Raw genomic sequence first — 17,926 nt, 5'->3', positions numbered from 1 at the left:
CATATCTACCGAAAATCACCTCTCACCAAGATTTAGACATATATCGATCGTGGGTGCCAGCTTACGTTTCTTTTTAAATCTCTTTTCAAATAAAACTAAGAGATATATATATATATATATATATATATATATATATATATATATATATATATATATACATGTCTAACTCTTAGTTTTTCTTCAACGCACACAGACCTGTTTTTTACCTATCTAAAATGTATTCTATTTTTTGGGTATGTTCATTTTTCAATAGCAGGGGTGGGCAGACTCTGAGTCATCGACCTCTTTGGGTTCAAATATTTAGCAGCTAGCCCTAGCAAGGAGGAAAAAAATCGATTCATTGTTTTGATTTTGTTTTTTTGTATTTGCTGGTACAGATTCTGAAATCGGATTCCATGGCAATACATGGCAAAATGAAAGGACACTTGGGAAAAGGGTAGCACCAAAACTTTTAAATAGTAGTCCTTTATTTACCATTATAAGTATTGCTATTATATTTTCACAAACTTTCTTTTGCCAGGCCGAACTTATAGGCCTGAGGGGCCAGTTGTGGCCCGTGGGTCGTAGTTTATCCATCCCTCTTCTAGAGCCTTAGGTGTTCCATTCTAGATGATCCGTATTGTTTAATATTGTGAATTTATCTTTACCTGAAATACTTGAACCCTAAAATATATTAACATTTATTCAGCATTTATTGTTATATGAAATAAGTTTTCCTTTTTCTTTTTTGCTAAGGTGTCAGAAGCCAGCATTTGGGTGTGTTTTTTTACATTATGTATTGGTTAATGTATCTGTCAAAGTCCATTAGATCCGGTTGCATTTTGTTATGCTCAGTTAGGATCCTAAAGCTCAAATCAAGTAACAAAATATCAGAAGAATATTCGAAGCTGTGCATTTAAAAAATTGGCGGGGGTTCTGTTTCATTTTAACAGCTCCTTTGCCTCTATTTGTCTTTCTTCACACTCACAATCCTCTACTGTAGAGCTGAACTGTTCCCCTATGCCCCACAAGAGGGAGCCGGTTGCTCCTAATGTCTACCTGTCTCAGCATCAGCATTGGGACTTTTTTTAACCTTCTACCCTTAACAAGCTTTCCTATGAGGTGACCAAACATCCAGCATCACTTGTCTTTTCCCATTAACTTAACTTTTTGAGTTAAATGGCAAGTTTCTGCAGTCAGAGTGCAAAGGAACGGCTCCAGTGCCGCTTTAAGTGTGGCCCGTCCACAGCGGTTAATTAGAGGTGTTGAGGAAAGCCTGGTACTCAGTCGTTTCTAGTCCCCAGAGTGGGAGATCCCCAGTGATCCAGGTAATAGAGCTGGAAGCAGCATGGCACCTACTAACGCCCTGTAATGCAATACCCACTTCTAAGGCTTGCGCACGCCGGCTCCCACTAGACAGCTTAGTAGCCCACAACACCATAATACCTAATGAAGAAGCCCGACACATTAACTTTTAGAGCATGGCCTTACCTTGCCAAAACTCTCGTTGGCTTTACGGCTAATTCACTCATAAGTAATCGTGACCATGTGTAGGCACAAATAAAAATCCTGTGAATTTATAGTTTGTTATAAAAAAAAAGCCTGCTTCTTGTTCCCTTGCTCCTCAGACTGTCCTTTTATGGTGCCACTACTTATGCCTTTGTACTTTCACGGCGACTCGATATTTTTGGACGATATCTCGCTTGTTCTCTGGCGGACCACAAACGGTGCATTTCATTGTTTCCAATTGATGTAATGTTGTTGGCTTTCCGTGCAGATATACATATGTTGTGTCACAGCTATTACTCAGGACAATCGTCCAGATAATTCCCAGACACAAAGAACAACTTTAGATTTCTGTCTTATTCGCCAACCTCAAGTGGAAACAGAAGAAATTACTTTTCACAACTTGCACTTTGAATCACTATTTTGCTTTCTAATTAGGATGACATGCTTTAGACAGCTACCAGTATTTAAACCTTAGTCCATTACACTATTGACATTTTCAAACAAAATAATACTTAATAAACAATACAATGCTTGGGTAATAATACTGCAATCATAGGAAAATATGTATTTGTGATAGTTATATTTAAATATTTTTAACTACAGGTGGGTGACTATGGTTACCAGGTATAGCAACCTAATTTTAAGGTATCAATTAGATCCCGCAGAATGGCCATTTTCCATTAAATCTATTTATCCATTTAGTTGGTGAAAGGAAAGAAGAATGTCAGTGATGTACATTATTGTATATATGTGATTATTCAATAATTGAGTATCAAAATCAGTCTGAAAAAAGTTGTATAAAACTTTTTTAATTTTTAACAGGCATTTAATTCATCAATAGTTGAAACGGTTGAATGCCCATAAAAGAAATTGGTATAAGACCGATACAACGTCATATGTTGAGGTATATGTACTCCCAAGGCTATCAATAGGACCTTAAGGAATACATGGGAACACGTGGGAAAACATACAAGAACATTTAAGTAAATATCATTTTAAAAGACTTTGCTACATTTGGACTTTTAGGTCTTTTTGTGAGAAGCTTTATCAAAAGTACTAATGGTTACAGCACTTGGTATCAGTGAGGCCTGAACAGTCAAATGATTGTAGTGGTGTAGGCTTGGAAAAGAAAAAGTAGTATCCAGCATCCCTTATTAATAATATGATGTATTATGCAAATATTTGAAAGTGATAGTCCAATTCTTAATCAGGCACTGATACCGATATCTCAGATGATAGGATATGTACTTTTGATGCATTCAATTTAACAAAGAAATGGCCCTAAAAATATAATTAATCTTCATTTTATTACCCAATTTATGGTTCTTAATCATACATGTACATAACACAACCTTTAAATAAATCCCAAATCAGCTATTGGCACTTGACTATGCCTACTTTGTGTCCTTCATAAACTGTCAACACTTGTGCTCCCGAGAAATGCTCTTTTCTGTTTTAACAAAGCAAATATGTTTGGCTTCTGTCCAGATAATCAAGCTGCTTGATGGGAAGCGTTCACAAGCTGTCGGCATCCTTATATCAAGCCTGCATTTGGAAATGAAAGACATTCAGCAAGGTGAAAAACATTTACTGTCGTCAGCATGTCTACAATATTTTTCAAAATTTGTACCCATTACGATGTAGCCATGCATTTAAAATACAACCACAAACTTAGAATGTTTCCAATGACAAATACCTTGGGAAGCTAAGAAGCTCACTGTCTCAGGAAAAGTGTCTGTTTAGGATAACTACATGAAGTATTCCTAGTCTTAAAATTGGGAGCTCGGCAGCAGAGAATAATTTCCTACAATTTTGAGAGCTTCTAAATAGTAACAAGATACACGGTTTAGTATATGTTTCCCTTCTAATTGGTATGTGGGTGATTTTTACATAATGGGAAAGAAAATGTCTTGATTCGGCTAAATCTGAGACGCCACTACTGGCATGAAAAACAGAAGTTGCAGTCTAGCTAAGAATCCAGCGTCAAGTGTTTATAATCAAAAAGCTGTCTGTCTCTTGGTTGACAAACGCCACGCTGGGACTGCATGCTCCGTGGCCTGTTTGTGGAAAAATAGTAGCCTGCATGTAAACACATTAAATAGTGAGTTCAGGACAGCGTTAGATTGACCGGGAACGATTCCTTTCCTGTAATGGGATTGTGGCGTGGAGCGTTTGCCGCCTGCGAGTCTGAGCATGCGGCCAGCAAATCTGTTTATTGTAGCCAGTGACGGTTTCCACAAGCCTAATGGGACTGACACCCCGTTAATGATCTAAGCACGAACAAACCACCTTCAACAGTTAACAGAAATCTGAGCAAGTGCATAAAACACAAGCACAGATCTACAATGGCCTAGCCTTTGGATCTTTTTTTTTCTTTCTTCCTGACTATGTTAATTGTCTTTTAGTACTTAGTGCCGCTTACAGTTGCAGTTTGTGGGGTTAAATGAACAATTTGGGTCTTATTTACCAAATTGAATAGCAAAACTCTAGATGGAAACAACTATCAAAAAAAAAAATAGGACCAATCAGAGACGAGGCTAACCTACTGCAGAAGCTCTGCTACTAACAATAAAGCATCTTAGAAATCTTCAATCGCTTCGATTTAGTAGCAAAGTGCTAAAACAATTAGTCGCTTCTCCTTCAGAAACTGTTTTCATGGAAGCATTTAAACTACTTTCAGACAAACTACCTTAATGCATACTGACAAAAAAATAAGAACAGTGCAGCCGTGCTTGTATAGCTAACACGCTAAGTAATGCTAAACAAATCTAAGTGCCGCACAGCTTGTATATTTAACATTGAGATAAGGGGATTGGATGACAAGATTATTTCAAATAATCTTGGTGGCATTTCCTGATAGAACTGTAGAAATGGGAAGACAATTATTTTGCATACGAATTGGATTGAAAACCATACTTGGTAATCTGAAATTGCAACCTAGGAATAAATAAAAATAGCTTTGTTTGGAAGCTGTAAAAGGTCCAGTAAAAAGGAATTAGGTAAACATTTGTGTCAGATATGTTTTTTTCTTATTTTACAAAAAAAAATCCTGATATAAGAAAAAGAAATGAGGAAAAAGTCTCTGTCATCTGCCATATTCGCTTATTTTTCAGAGCAGTAGTTTTTTTTTTTTTTTGTTTTTTTAAGAGTTGCTTAAAATATTATAAAATAAGGGGAAATGATGGGGCAAATGTTATCTGTTGGTTAACAATTAATTTTGATTTTAGAGATTGTCTATTACTAAATAAAAATAAAAACATTTAGTGAAAAAAGCAAAATGATTGTTGAAATAATCAAAATTTCCTTTCAGCACAGGGGTCTCCAACGTGGTGCCCACAGACCTCTTCTTAAAAATGCTCAAAACAGTCATTGTGATTTTGTAGTAAAATTATTATTTGTGCTTGACTGGGTTTATTCAACCCCACTTCCAATAATTAACCTGGGAATAACATGAATGAATAAATGAAAACTTTATTTCGAACATTAGAAAATAAAAACAGGAGAAAAACAATGACTCAACAACAAAATAATGTTAACATAACATGTTTGAAAAGGGGTTGTAAAAAGCAGACGCTTATTTTCCCTACCCATTCATCTTCCTTATTAATTACATTTCTATTTAAAAGATCTACTATTTTGTGTGTAAATATGACAAAACCTCTTGGTTATACATATTACATAGGTCGGATATCAATGATTATAAAAACAATAGTAGCATATCACATAGTAACAACATAGTAATAACTTTTTAAGTTTTTATTTTAGAAATTTGCACTAATTACTAGCAAAAATTAGCTTTCAATTAGAAAGAGCTTAGAGACTCTTACCCTTAGAGTTAAACAAACCATATCATGCAAGGGCGTAGTTTGGGCGTGGATGTACGGGACTTGTCCCCACAAATATCGTGCAATGATTGTTGTGATTCCCACCATTATTATGTGACCAGCTAAAAAAATGTGCTAAATCCCCAACAATATCTGCAATCATTGTTTTTCCCCACCAATGCTATGTGATCACTTGAAAAAAATGCGCTATGTCCCCACCAAAGTCTAGACCAAACCTCGGTATCATGTAACGAAAGTCTGCTATAGTATTGCTGACTTAGAATACGAAACATCATAAAAAGTATCATTAGTTTAAAAAATGATTCCGCAAAAGAGACCAATCAGAGTGACTGGGGGATTACAAGGGCCACCATGGTTCAAGAGCAATAGGAGGGCCCCCCACTAACGCCTCAGTCACTCTGCGCGCACACACACATGCAAACACATGCACTCTCCTCACCTAAGCCGATGAAGGAAAAGTGAAAGAACAGGGTGTGAGTCGGTCAACAGGCAAGCTTTGATCTGTGGCCGTGGAGAGATATCCGGCTCCCCTCGGATCAGAGCCATCGCCATGCACACTAGAGCAGGCCCCCCTTTGGTGTGTGATTGACGGCTGCACGGCTGAGGGACCGAATAATCCACTTTAATAAGATGTAGGAAACGGACCTCCAGCGCACTCTTTTAACCAGACGCAGGACCACGTTGACAGGTTGACTGCAGCTGGGAACCAGAATGCTGCGTGTTACCTTGTTAGCTGCGAGCAGCGCGTGATTGAAAAAAAGGAGGTCTTTGGAGTGTTAATGGAGAAGCATTCGGGCCAACAGTCTCCAGTTTGAGTCCAAGCCTTGCGTGTTTTCTATATGAATTTTTTTCTTATTCCCAATAGCACTGTTAAAATTAGACATGATTCTTTTCGTTTAAATAATAATAATACAAATAAAGATAAATGAGATGTAAAGTTGATAGCTGTAAATCTAGCGATGTTAATCGAAGGAAGGATGGGGAAATCACTCAGCACTTTACCAATGGATGAATGTATGAAAATAGCACAACTTATTGTTTCATCAATCACTATACCTATCAAATTATTCCATTCACATTAGAGGTAAGATCTTAAGCCCAAGCCATTGTTCTTTTTTGTCTCTATGGCTCTATCTTTCTGAAAGTGCTGCACTAGATTTTTAAGAACGTAATGCTGCTGTGGTTTATGGCCCAATTTTCAGCCCGTCAAAATGACGAACTGCCTTAACATTTTCTCGTCATCTCAAATAAAAATACCCCAAGGAACGAAAATTGTCAGTCAATGTAACCTCTGCAAACACACAAATATAAAAGATGTAAATGTTTATACACTCTTGTTTAACTTAGATCTTGTTAAAAAACAAAGGCTTTAATTTCTTATCATGTATCACCTCTCCTCCTATGAAATTTCGGGTTTACTACGGTCTCACTTTTTAAAATCAAGCCAACTGGTCAGGCTCGGCTGCGTCAGGCTTTAATTCCCGTGGGGCTGATTCAAGTCGGACTGGATTTTATCAGGCTTGATCCAACCTCTGATTCGCATTTTTTTTCCAATTTTCTTCCCAGCCTTTCACAAGGTGTTTTGTATTTTCGGATTTCCCGTAGCAACAATATGACAGACAATTAAGTCAGCTCCCTGTAGGTGAGCTTCATGTAAAATAAATACAAATTTCTCAACCTATAATTTTTAAAAAGATGCACGTTCATATGATAGTTCATTTTTTTGTTTATTAATCAAAACAATGTTTTTTTAAACAAAGAAAGGTTTTTCGTACCACCCAGAGGCACCAAACAATACACAATGCCCTTTATAAAGTGTTCTACACGTATTCTTTTTTTTTTTCATGAACTGCAATATTTGGTGCAATGACTCATATATGTACAAGAGAGCAAACTGGTTTAGGGGATTAGTGTAGTTGATGGTTACAAAAAGATCATAATCAGTTCTTTAATCACCATCATTTTTTCCCTACCAACTAACGTTTATTCAAGTTTTACCACAATGCAGAAACACCCTTTATTTTTGCTGTGAAAATGCCAATTGATGATCGATCGACTTTAGAGTTTGATTCAGAAGCGGCTGTAGTTGGCTCACTCCGGGCAGATGCATTGTGCCAGATGATCCAGCATGGATGGAACCATCCCATTTGGTCGTCCCCCTGAACTAGCTATAAAGCTGTGACGATTTTCAGACACAGAGCTGGAATTACTTTGCATTTTAGCGCTGTCAATAATATTTACATGAAACACATGATGTGGATGAAGATAAAACGCGTGGGAAATGAAGTTGATCATGCTATATTGTGATGAAAAGAGGTTTCAGCTGTTGTATGCTTATGGAACCTATGTGTTTTTTAAATTGTTGTATCTTTTTTTAATCCAGATTGACTGGATGTCGTGTATCACTTTACAAACAAGCATTTGATTAGGAGTTCCCATTATTAGCGTGAATGACAAGTTCTCAACAACACTCTGGCAAAGTTTAAAAGGCAGAAAGTGTCGCCAAGATCTTCTCTCATTCTCTTATTTATTTGAGTCACTGTTTATAATTAATATCACGTTTACTTTTTCAGCTGTTCTAACTGTGGATAACTCTGTGGTGGATTTGGAAAACATTGAAGCTTTATATGAAAATGTAAGTGCATTTAATATAGTAGAATATCTCGTATATGATTTAATATATATTATATGCTATCGGATGCTGTTTTCCCCCACAGAGAGCTACTCCGGATGAGCTGGTCAAGATAAAAAAGCATTATGAGACTTCCAAAGAAGATGAAATCAAACTGCTCGACAAACCTGAACAGTAAGACGCCTCCTATATGTTCTGTTCAAAGTGCATCACACACTTCATCATTTGTCAATAAGTTACTTTTTGTCTGGTCCCAAGAGTATGTGAAATATCAAATTAGAATAAATTCATACAGTGCACATGCTAGTGTAAACATAATATGCATCAGGAATTTTGGGAGTAATTGTAGCCTATATTTTTCTAACAATACATTTGTTCATTATCTCGCCAACCACTTAGTCTCACAAAAGATTTTTTATTTACGTTGAAAGAAAATCATGATGTTTTGGGTTGTTTTCAACGAATATTACCCAGTTCCTTCGGGTTATTTTGTAAAATAAAATCCCTTTTTTTTAGTTTGTTAAACTGAGTATGTTTTTTTAATGTATTGATTCATTCAATACAATTATTCCATTTATTGGTTTAAACACATCGCAGCATTTAGGGAATTTAAAATAAGATCACCGCTTTTTTCAGGACTGTTTTTGGGTGTATTTTGTAGAACTCTGAACACAATGTATTAAAATCTTTTAACAAAGATGACAATTTTCGTGAGTTGAAATGAAAATGTGCTGTTTTGAGCAGTTGTTTTAAACAAGCCTAAAAATATTGACCCTTTTTAAAACAAAATTAACAATTTTGGTTGCTTTAAAGCAGTGGTTCTTCTTAACCGGTGTTCGATTAAACCCCAAGGAGTTCGATCAAACCGTAGGGGTTTGGAGAGTCAGTCTTAGGGTTTGGTGGAGCCTCTCCCACGGAAGTTAAGACACACTGACTCATCATGCCTATACAAGAAGAAAAATAAATCACCTCCATACACAATGCCATGCCCTGCTTGACCATAACTGTCTGCTTATAATTACTTAACATTGCATGGCATATTAGTAGTACAGAATTCATCGCAGTGGCTAGCGATACGAATATTTGCAGTATGTTGTTTAATATTTTTTGTATTACAACCCATACTATGTCGAGGGGAAATTATTTTTTGAATTAATATGTACAAAATGAATGTATTTTGAAACGAAATAGTAGTCAACGTCCTATCTGCACGATTTGCTATTCAAAGTTGAGCAACTCTGGCCTAGCACCGGAAAAACTAAAAGAACACTTTCAGATGGGTATTACAAGAACGTCCATCCATCCATTATCTGCACCGCTTATCCTCAGTAGGGTCACGGGGGTGCTGGAGCCCATCCCAGCTATCCTCGGGCAGTGGGCAGGGGACACCCTGAACCGATTGCCAGACAGTCGCAGGGCACACAGAGACAGACAACTCACTCGCTTGCTCATTCACACCTAGGGACAATCTGGACCCGCCAATTAACCTGACATGCATTATTTTGCACTACACTTGGTTGCACTGCTGTTATATTGCATGACTTTGAGTTTTTGGAACTTGGGAGGAAACTAGGGTGCCCGGGGCAAACCCACGCAGGAGATCATGCAAACTCCACATAGGAAGGTTCGATCTCATGACCTCAGAACTGTCCCGCACACGCGCTAACCACTGCGCTGCCATGCTGCCCAATACAAGAACGTAATTATTGCTAAATTCAAGCCAGATTTGATGATAAGGTTACTTTGCCTAATCTTAAAATTGTACCCATTAACAAAACATAATTTGAAACAATCTTTTTTGTACAAAACAACCTAAAAAGCTGGGTCAAGTAAACCAAGTAGCAGATTGTTCCCTTGGACCAACTTAGGTTGTTTTTGACCCATTTTTTTCTGAGTATAGGATTAAGAATCCAACAAACTTTTCCTGAAAAAGTAGAAAAATTTCTGCAATCAAGGATTTCGGTAATAGACATGTGCGATGTAGTCAGGGTTAAGTAGTTCGGGTCGGCTAATGAGGCCTGGATCCAGTGGTGCCGCTAAGCCTGGCCTTCCAATTCCATGTTTGACCAGAGCTGTCACTATGGCTGCCTGAGTCATCCCTACTCAGTGTCAGTGAGCTCTAATCACACCGGATGTTACAGCTCCGCTCCCCTCTGACACGCCGCTGTTTACAAAAGTCGGCCCACGTCGGGCCTGGGCCAACTTTGATCAGTCTCTGGATGCCGCTCGATCCTTTTTCCCCATCGACCCTGCGGCCCTTTTGGGGCCAGCCAAGCGACACCATCTGTCTGTTACCCGCCAGGGTGCACCAGCCCTGACTCAGCTGGGACTATGCAGGGAAGCGTGGCCTGCCAAGGGTCCGGAATAGTACTTCCTGTCGGACGTTTTGTTTAATTTTGTCATAACACATCACAGCCCCGTTTCTTCTCCACCCCTTGTGTTTTCTAGGTTCCTGTATGAGCTCTCCCAGATTCCCAACTTTGCAGGCCGAGCCAACTGCATCATTTTCCAGTCAGTTTTTCTCGACACAATTACTTCCATCCGTCGCAAGGTGGAAATCATTCAGAGCGTTTGCAAAGTAAGAGCAACACTTTATTTAGGCATTATTTTGTCACATACAGAGATCTGTTAACCCTAAACACGAGTAAAAATGAACGATTAGCAGAACATTTTGCTCATTTGAGGTATTTTTCACTGAGTTTAATACATTGTCATCAAATTATTTCCATCATAGTGGAATACAATCCAAAGATTCCCCCAACAATGTTAAGTTGTATGGGCCATTGTGTGTTGTGTGTTTATCAGGATTTACTGGAGTGCAAACGTTTACGTGAAGTGATGGGTGTCGTTCTGGCGTTTGGGAATTATATGAACGGAGGGAACCGGACAAGAGGTCAGGCTGACGGCTTCACTCTTGAGATCCTCCCTAAATTGAAGGATGTCAAAAGCAGGGTAACAGTCTTTGAAGATTGACACTCTAAATGCTGTGGAAATTATCATTTGATTTTTTTTTTTTATTTCAGGACAATCATATCAGCTTGGTGGACTATGTGGTCCTGTACTACCTCCGAAATATTGATAGCGTAAGTTTTCTTTACTTAAACACTCATGTTGAGAAATTGCACGATTTAAAAAATTGTCTTGTTCCTTCCAGGATGCCGGCACAGACAAGAGTGTGTACCCTTTGCCCGAACCGCAACAATTATTCCAGGCCGCGCAAGTCAAATTCGAAGATTTAACAAAAGACATCAGGAAGCTGAAAAAGGATTTGACAGGTGACTTAATTTTCTACTGTCATCTGCGCACTTTTTTTCCAATTTAACCTTAATTAAATTCATTGTGGTGCGTTATTATTGGCTCCTAATAAGGAAAGTTGAGTGTTTATGAGTCGTATAGTAATCTTTTTGTGTTTTATACAAGGGGTGTCAACACTATGGCCCTTGTGACCACCGGTGACATATAGAATAAAAAATAAGAGCAAATATAAAACAATACTTTAACACTTTTCTTTTTCTTTTAAATATCCATAGATTTATCTTAAAGGGACACTTGTATTTGATGATTAGATGACACTGTTTTATTAGTGGAATAAAAATTACAAACTATGAACACTCGAAGTGACCCAAACGCACCATTTTTCTTATTATTTTTGTGTTCAGCCTTTCACAACGTTTTTTGCTAGCAGCAAGATCGTACAAAATCATATCAGCTCCCTTAAGGTGAGCCTCAAGTAATGTAAAGTAAATCCAAATTTCGATACTTATTAGCATTTAAAATGCTGCACGTTTATATGAAAGTTTGTGTATTTTTGCTTATTATTCAAATGAGTATTGTTTTATTGTTAAATGAATCAAGTTTTTACAATGCAAAATTACTTTCTATCTTAAATGGTAGGTGCAGTAAAACATCATACGTGATTGTCCATACTAGCAAACTCGATTTCTTGCTAAACGTGTTGGGTACATTCATTGGCTTAGCTTTTTTGCCAGCGTATACTTTAGAACCCCTCGTTTTTTAATGTTGCCTGGTCATGGATGCAGCGGCGTCAGTGTTGGCGTCAACTTTCCAGCCAGTCACTTTTGGTCAGCTAAGGCCGCATAGAGGTTAAAGGCGATACCCCGGTGTGCTCCTTATGTCTGTGGGTATTTAAATCAACCAATAATACGCATGTGAAAGCAATTACATTCGGTCTCAGATCTCCCCTACATTTTTTTAAGTTTGCTTTTAAAACTCTCTTCTCTGTGACCTGAGGGAAAAATACAAAAAGTCTCCTTAAGTCGCCAAACCTACCTCAAGCTGTCACTCATTTATGAGGGAAAATGGAAGAGACGAAGACAATAAATGCAACACATGAGTGCTCCTATTTGATCTGTCACTGCACAGTCTGGCACGGTAGTCCTCCAGGGTAAAAGCATTACAGGGCAGGCGTTGGATTGTGGACTTTAGTTGAGCCCCACCTATGACTCCCACCAGCTATTATCCTGCACAGCCTCCGGGAATAAATATTTATGCCTGCCTGTTATAAACTCGCCCAGAAAAAGCAACTGGTCTTAATTAGCGCAAACACATTGTAGACGGTGTGAAAAACACACACTGAGGCCCGTTTCGGGATGGGACTTTCTCCAGCCTCTTACCTGGTCCTGAGGCGGCGACTTTAGTATCTTTACTGACCTTTGGTTGAAGGTCAAGAGACTAAGTGTTGGCTCATCTATTCTGGAGTAAGCCCAATACTTTCCACATTGCTGTTATTAGTTTACATCAATCTGAGATTGATGACATTTTGGAGCTAATTTGTTTCACAAAATGTATATCTCTTTGAGCTGTAAATGCACACCGTGTTGAGTTGATGTCCACTGTGCATCTGGTTCCACGTCCATTAAGGTAGCCTTGTGCTTTTGCAGAAATTTGATCCACTATTGATGGGGTTTCCTGTTTGGGGAGAGGCCGATGACCTTGAGAACAATGAGTGTATCAAACCCAAAGGATCACAATCTACTCTCAGATTCTGAGCTCACACATTAATTTATTTATTTATGAAATTGACATAATGAATCATGGGTAGGGCAGTTGAGGAACAGGGAACATGTTTGGCTCCTAAATCTTAGGTTTGTGTTTCCAATCTTTGGACCTCTTGGTTTTAGTCATATTTCATCTCTCCCGGCTGCTAGATGTGGTGCTTTAAGCACTGAATGTTACCTTTGAGCATGCGCAGTTCGAGAAATGCAAACAAAAATGTTGTCATTCATTCATCACACCTGTGCTGCCAAGAATGTTTATAAATTCCTATCTCACCACACCACGTTTTCTTCAGAACTTTCTGGCGTGAACACAGGGATTCTGAGCAAATAGATGCTCTGGCGGTCGTACGGGACTCATGGAGCCGTAGTTCCTTTTGTAACTTTCGTTGTATGTCTCACCCATCCTTTTTTCCTTTTTGTGTTAATAAGGGTATCAATACTTGTTTACACATATCGTTATATTAGCTAGAAAACAGTCCAGCATATATACTCTCACAGTCCAGCTAGAAACTTGAGGAAAAAAAAGTTGCTTAGGTTCTGGAAAAAGGTTCTCCATGTTAGAAAGTTCAAATCCGCATTATTCAGCAAAATAAAGTATCAGTTCATAAATGGTGAATTTTCTAAAAAAAAATGACATTCCTTAACATTAAGTTTTATATATTTCATATATTTAGTATTTTCATTTCAAAACCTAAATGTTAAATTGAAGTTTAGGTTTATTTAAACAAATTACTTTGGCTTCACTTTTGTGCCAACACTAAAGATTCCAACATGACAACATTCAAGAAAAAAAACATGATTTCAAAGGTAATTAAGTGAATAAATTGACTTTAGGTCAATAATAATTATGTTTTTGTTTTTTTATGACGCATAACATCTCTTATGCAAGTTCCAGTCACATGTTTTCGTAATATGTGCTTTTAATAAATCCCTCTAAATTAAGTAGTGAATAATGTTTGCTCATTTTAAACATATGTTTCATTTTAGTAAAAACAAAAAACAAATTGTAAAATATTACAACCGATTGTAATCAGCAACATTTAATTAATCATATATAAACATTCATTTGATTCAAATTTTTTGATTTCAAATATTTTTGTAAAATAGAAAATAGCCTTAAAATGAACAACATTATCTGCTATTTGCCATAGATCATATTGGCCATTTCAAATATCGCTATTCTTGTATAAATAAATAAAAATATCTGCCAGTCAAGCAAAGAACTATTTTTTTACTGTGTGAGTTTTGCATATGTATAATAATATTTCACCACCAAATCATTTGGGTTATATATTGAACTGATACCTAAAAATAAACTTGACTTATTTCTAATGATACATTAAGTGGCTGCATTTCTATACATCTTGTCCGTATATTGTCTATAAGGTTAGGGTCAGCACTACAAAATTATTTACTTTTTAATGCAAATAAACTTTTCCAAATTCCATGATCTCTAAAATGTGTCAAATTGAGCGGTAACCAAATCTGAGATACATTTTTTAAAGTGCTTTTCTTTTCTTTTCTCAATCACAAAAAAAGTAAACTTGCACAACATGTAAAGCAGTTGAGCATTTTGATGCTTTGACATTGTGTCATTCCTCTATGAACGTGCCTTTAAGTAACAGAAGAACAACACAAGGAAATGCTCCCAGAGAGATAAAATAAAAAAAGAAACACAGTCCTTTTGCTATTTGACGAAGTTTAGTGTTTCACAAAAAGCTCTCCCGCAGCTCGGTGTTCACCTCTGTGGCAAATCAGACAGTGTCCTGATTTTAACTGCCCCTTAATGTCAGTTTCAGACACGGCTTTTAGTCTTGAAGTCCGTTTTACAATGGAGGCTGCGCTCGGAACACCATGTGTGGAATCTTGTACAAAACTTTATTGATTGCCACCTCCCCCAAAGACACTAATGATATACTAGAGCTACAAATGAGGGAAACAAAACTTCCCTGTGGTTTGTGATAAACATTGTAACAATTGAATACTTTTGGATTCCTTTTCATTCTGACATGTAAATCATTTTTAAGTTCATAGGTCAATTCGAAATAACCAAAATAATAATTAATTTTCTTACCACTCTCAGTCTCAATGTCACAATAATCTGCTTTGACCAAAGCCAGTGAATACTTTTCAGCATCTTTTGCAACTTCTGCAAAAAACGTATAAGCGGTGCTTATGCACCAACGTGTATTAAACTCCTGCTTATTTCTTGTGTGTGGACTTCTGCCTGGATGCACTTGCAAATTCTCGCTAGCTCAGAAGCGCATTGAATTCTCTCAGAGGTTTGTTGATTTAACGGAGCCTATAAAACACAGCGCTAACATTTGTCACCAAACCGGTAAACGACCGAAGCATACCAGAAATATTTCCCCCCGGTATATCTACTCACCGACAAAGTTGACCCGCCAAAGATGCTGAATCAACATTTGAAGATATAGTCCCTGTCTCCCATAATGTTCCAGACTGTCTGCCTGACTGTCACCAATAGAGATAGTTTGCACACAAGAATTGATTTTGACACACTTACATTTCCTGTGTGGAATACATCTTGGACATAATTTATCATTAATTTTTTTAACAAATAAGAATATTTTTTACCTTAAACAGCCTGAGTCGTCTTTTGTTTTTTTTCGTAAAAGTTAAAACTGTGTTTCTCTTTGAACTACTAATATTACCATAAACGTTATATTTTGTCGCAGGCGATATGCAGTCTGATTTGTGGCAATAAAAGTTATGCAGTATTAATGTTATTCAGTGAAAAGGTTTACATTGTATTAGCTAAATAGCTAGAAGTAAAATATAATGTCAGTTATATATAATGTATATATATATATATATATATATATATATATATATAAATATAATTTGGACTACGTATTTATTGTGAAAGAAAATTTTAGAATGCCCAACATAACAAAAAATAATGTTATTGTCAAAATCTCTATCACCGTTTTGGCGCCCAAATAATGTAAAGTATTCACAATTGATCTAGTTAAGTAGCTAATGTAGCTACAATAGCTAAATAACTATAAATATATATTCAAGATTTTGTTTTATTTATTTATTTTCGATTTGTACCTCATACAAGTGTACGGGGTTGGCAACCCATAATGTTAAAAAAGCCATTTTGGACCACAACAAATACATGTTTGGAGCAGCAAAAAATGCAAAGTTGATATAAGCCTTATAGAAAAGGCAACACATCCCTGTTTGTATATATATATATATATATATATATATATATATACCGTAAATTCCGGACTGTAAGTCGCTACTTTTCCCCCAAACAGCGTTTCATTTCCCAGCCAATGTGTCAATCATCATTTGAATCGATCACTATTGGCTAAAGTTATTCGGAGGTAAAGGGGGCGGATCCTTTTTATCATTTACAGGCTCGCATAGGCTAAAGGGGCAAAACAAAACCTGCAATTAAGTTTGACTGAACTATCTGACTGTTTTGTCGACGTTCCCATTGTAGCGCCTTATAATCTGGTGCGCCTTATGTAGGGAAGATATAGGACCAAAAACTATTTTTTTGCGGTGCGCCCTATAACTTGGTGCGCCCTATAGTGTGGAAAATACCGTAATTTTTCTAACGACCGCCAGCGGCGCTTGAGTACAAAAGGTAAGATTTAGACCGGTGGAATATATGCGCCGAGGAAGACTGCAACTTCTTGGCTTGACTAGCGGCGAGAAATCTTTCACTAAAACTGGCCGCATGCGAAAGGCAACTTTTTCGCAAGTCTGCGAGTGGATCCTGACAGCGTGGGGCAGCATAAAAATTCCACTATCACCAACGGGTTCCGATAAGCCGGTCTGCTGCAGAGAGGAGGGCACAGAATCAGGAGTGGATGGGAGCGTGGGACGACGTCTATATGACACTGTTTCTTTCCGACACTGAGGAAGACTACTTTGATGGCTTCAGTTCTAAGGAGAAAGATGAGGACGGTTTACCGTGATTTTTACAAGTACGGTATGTTTTTTTAACAGACCCGTTTACTGTGTTGCGAGCGTGTTGCTAGCGTGTTGCTACCATTAACTGCCCGGATGAAAGTTATATTATTATTATTAAAGCTTTGAAAACTCTCTCGGTGTACCGTCTTTCTTTGTAAATATGTGTACTCATGTATAATATGTATTTGCAACTGTATATTTTTGTAGCGTATTTATTTGTATTTATTTTGGACACTTATTCTGATATGTTTTGGACGAGCGAATTAAAAAGAAGGAGCGTAATAAACGCGGGCTGACGGGAAGTGGGGACCGGTAAAGGTGAGTGTTTGTGAACACGGCGGATAATAGTGGATATATATTTTTCCCACCCTTAACCTTTGGAAATATACACTTTTTTCTTTGGATTACTTTCAACGGGACCCGGACTCTGCCGGTCTGCATCAAACCTTAAGTACCGGTATCATTTTCCGTTCATTTTGTCGGCTGTGATTTTTGAACTGTGTACTTTAATGAAGGATATTCAGTTACAATCGCGGGACTTAAAGTCGGGTCTGGGTTGATTTTGTGTTTGTGTTGTATTTTTTTTAATGTGGGCGCATGCGGCTTATATACAGGTGCGGCTTGTGTAAGTACAAAATCGTTTTTCCTCTTAAAATGTGGTGGGTGCGGCTTATAATCAGGTGCGCTCTATAGTCCGGAATTTGCGGTATGTATATATATATATATATATATATATATATATATATATATATCATCTCATTAGCTACCGCTATATATATATATATATATATATATATATATATAAAGGGAGAGAGAGAGATTTTTGTATTATTGTAAAGCATAAATTCTATGAAAATACACATTTTTATAATTGAAGAACCATCATTTCAAAACAAAGTTTCATCAATGAACCATGCTTTCCAGAAGAAAGTATAGTATTCTTTATAGATATTTTTGACCACTTTTGAATGGACCCATTTCTAAATTGC

At 37.2% G+C, this 17,926-nt stretch overlaps 1 protein-coding gene across 2 annotated transcripts in view; it reads left to right on the top strand.

The window, feature by feature from the left end:
• Positions 1-17,926, top strand: part of LOC148351697 (formin-like) — a 78,133-nt gene that overhangs the window by 38,125 nt on the left and 22,082 nt on the right. For both annotated transcript variants that reach the window (XM_088354198.1, XM_088354197.1), the window contains 7 exons: positions 2,977-3,064; positions 7,907-7,968; positions 8,051-8,139; positions 10,414-10,543; positions 10,771-10,917; positions 10,989-11,048; positions 11,120-11,240. In XM_088354198.1, coding sequence (XP_088210324.1) covers positions 2,977-3,064; positions 7,907-7,968; positions 8,051-8,139; positions 10,414-10,543; positions 10,771-10,917; positions 10,989-11,048; positions 11,120-11,240 — 697 coding nt within the window. The remainder of the gene's footprint in view (positions 1-2,976; positions 3,065-7,906; positions 7,969-8,050; positions 8,140-10,413; positions 10,544-10,770; positions 10,918-10,988; positions 11,049-11,119; positions 11,241-17,926) is intronic.

The sequence above is a fragment of the Urocampus carinirostris genome, chromosome 15 (genome assembly GCF_059441175.1).
Source record: "Urocampus carinirostris isolate Australia breed hairy pipefish chromosome 15, RoL_Ucar_1.0, whole genome shotgun sequence".
NCBI classification, from domain to species: domain Eukaryota; kingdom Metazoa; phylum Chordata; class Actinopteri; order Syngnathiformes; family Syngnathidae; genus Urocampus; species Urocampus carinirostris.
This window is presented reverse-complemented; position numbering and strand designations above follow the sequence as displayed.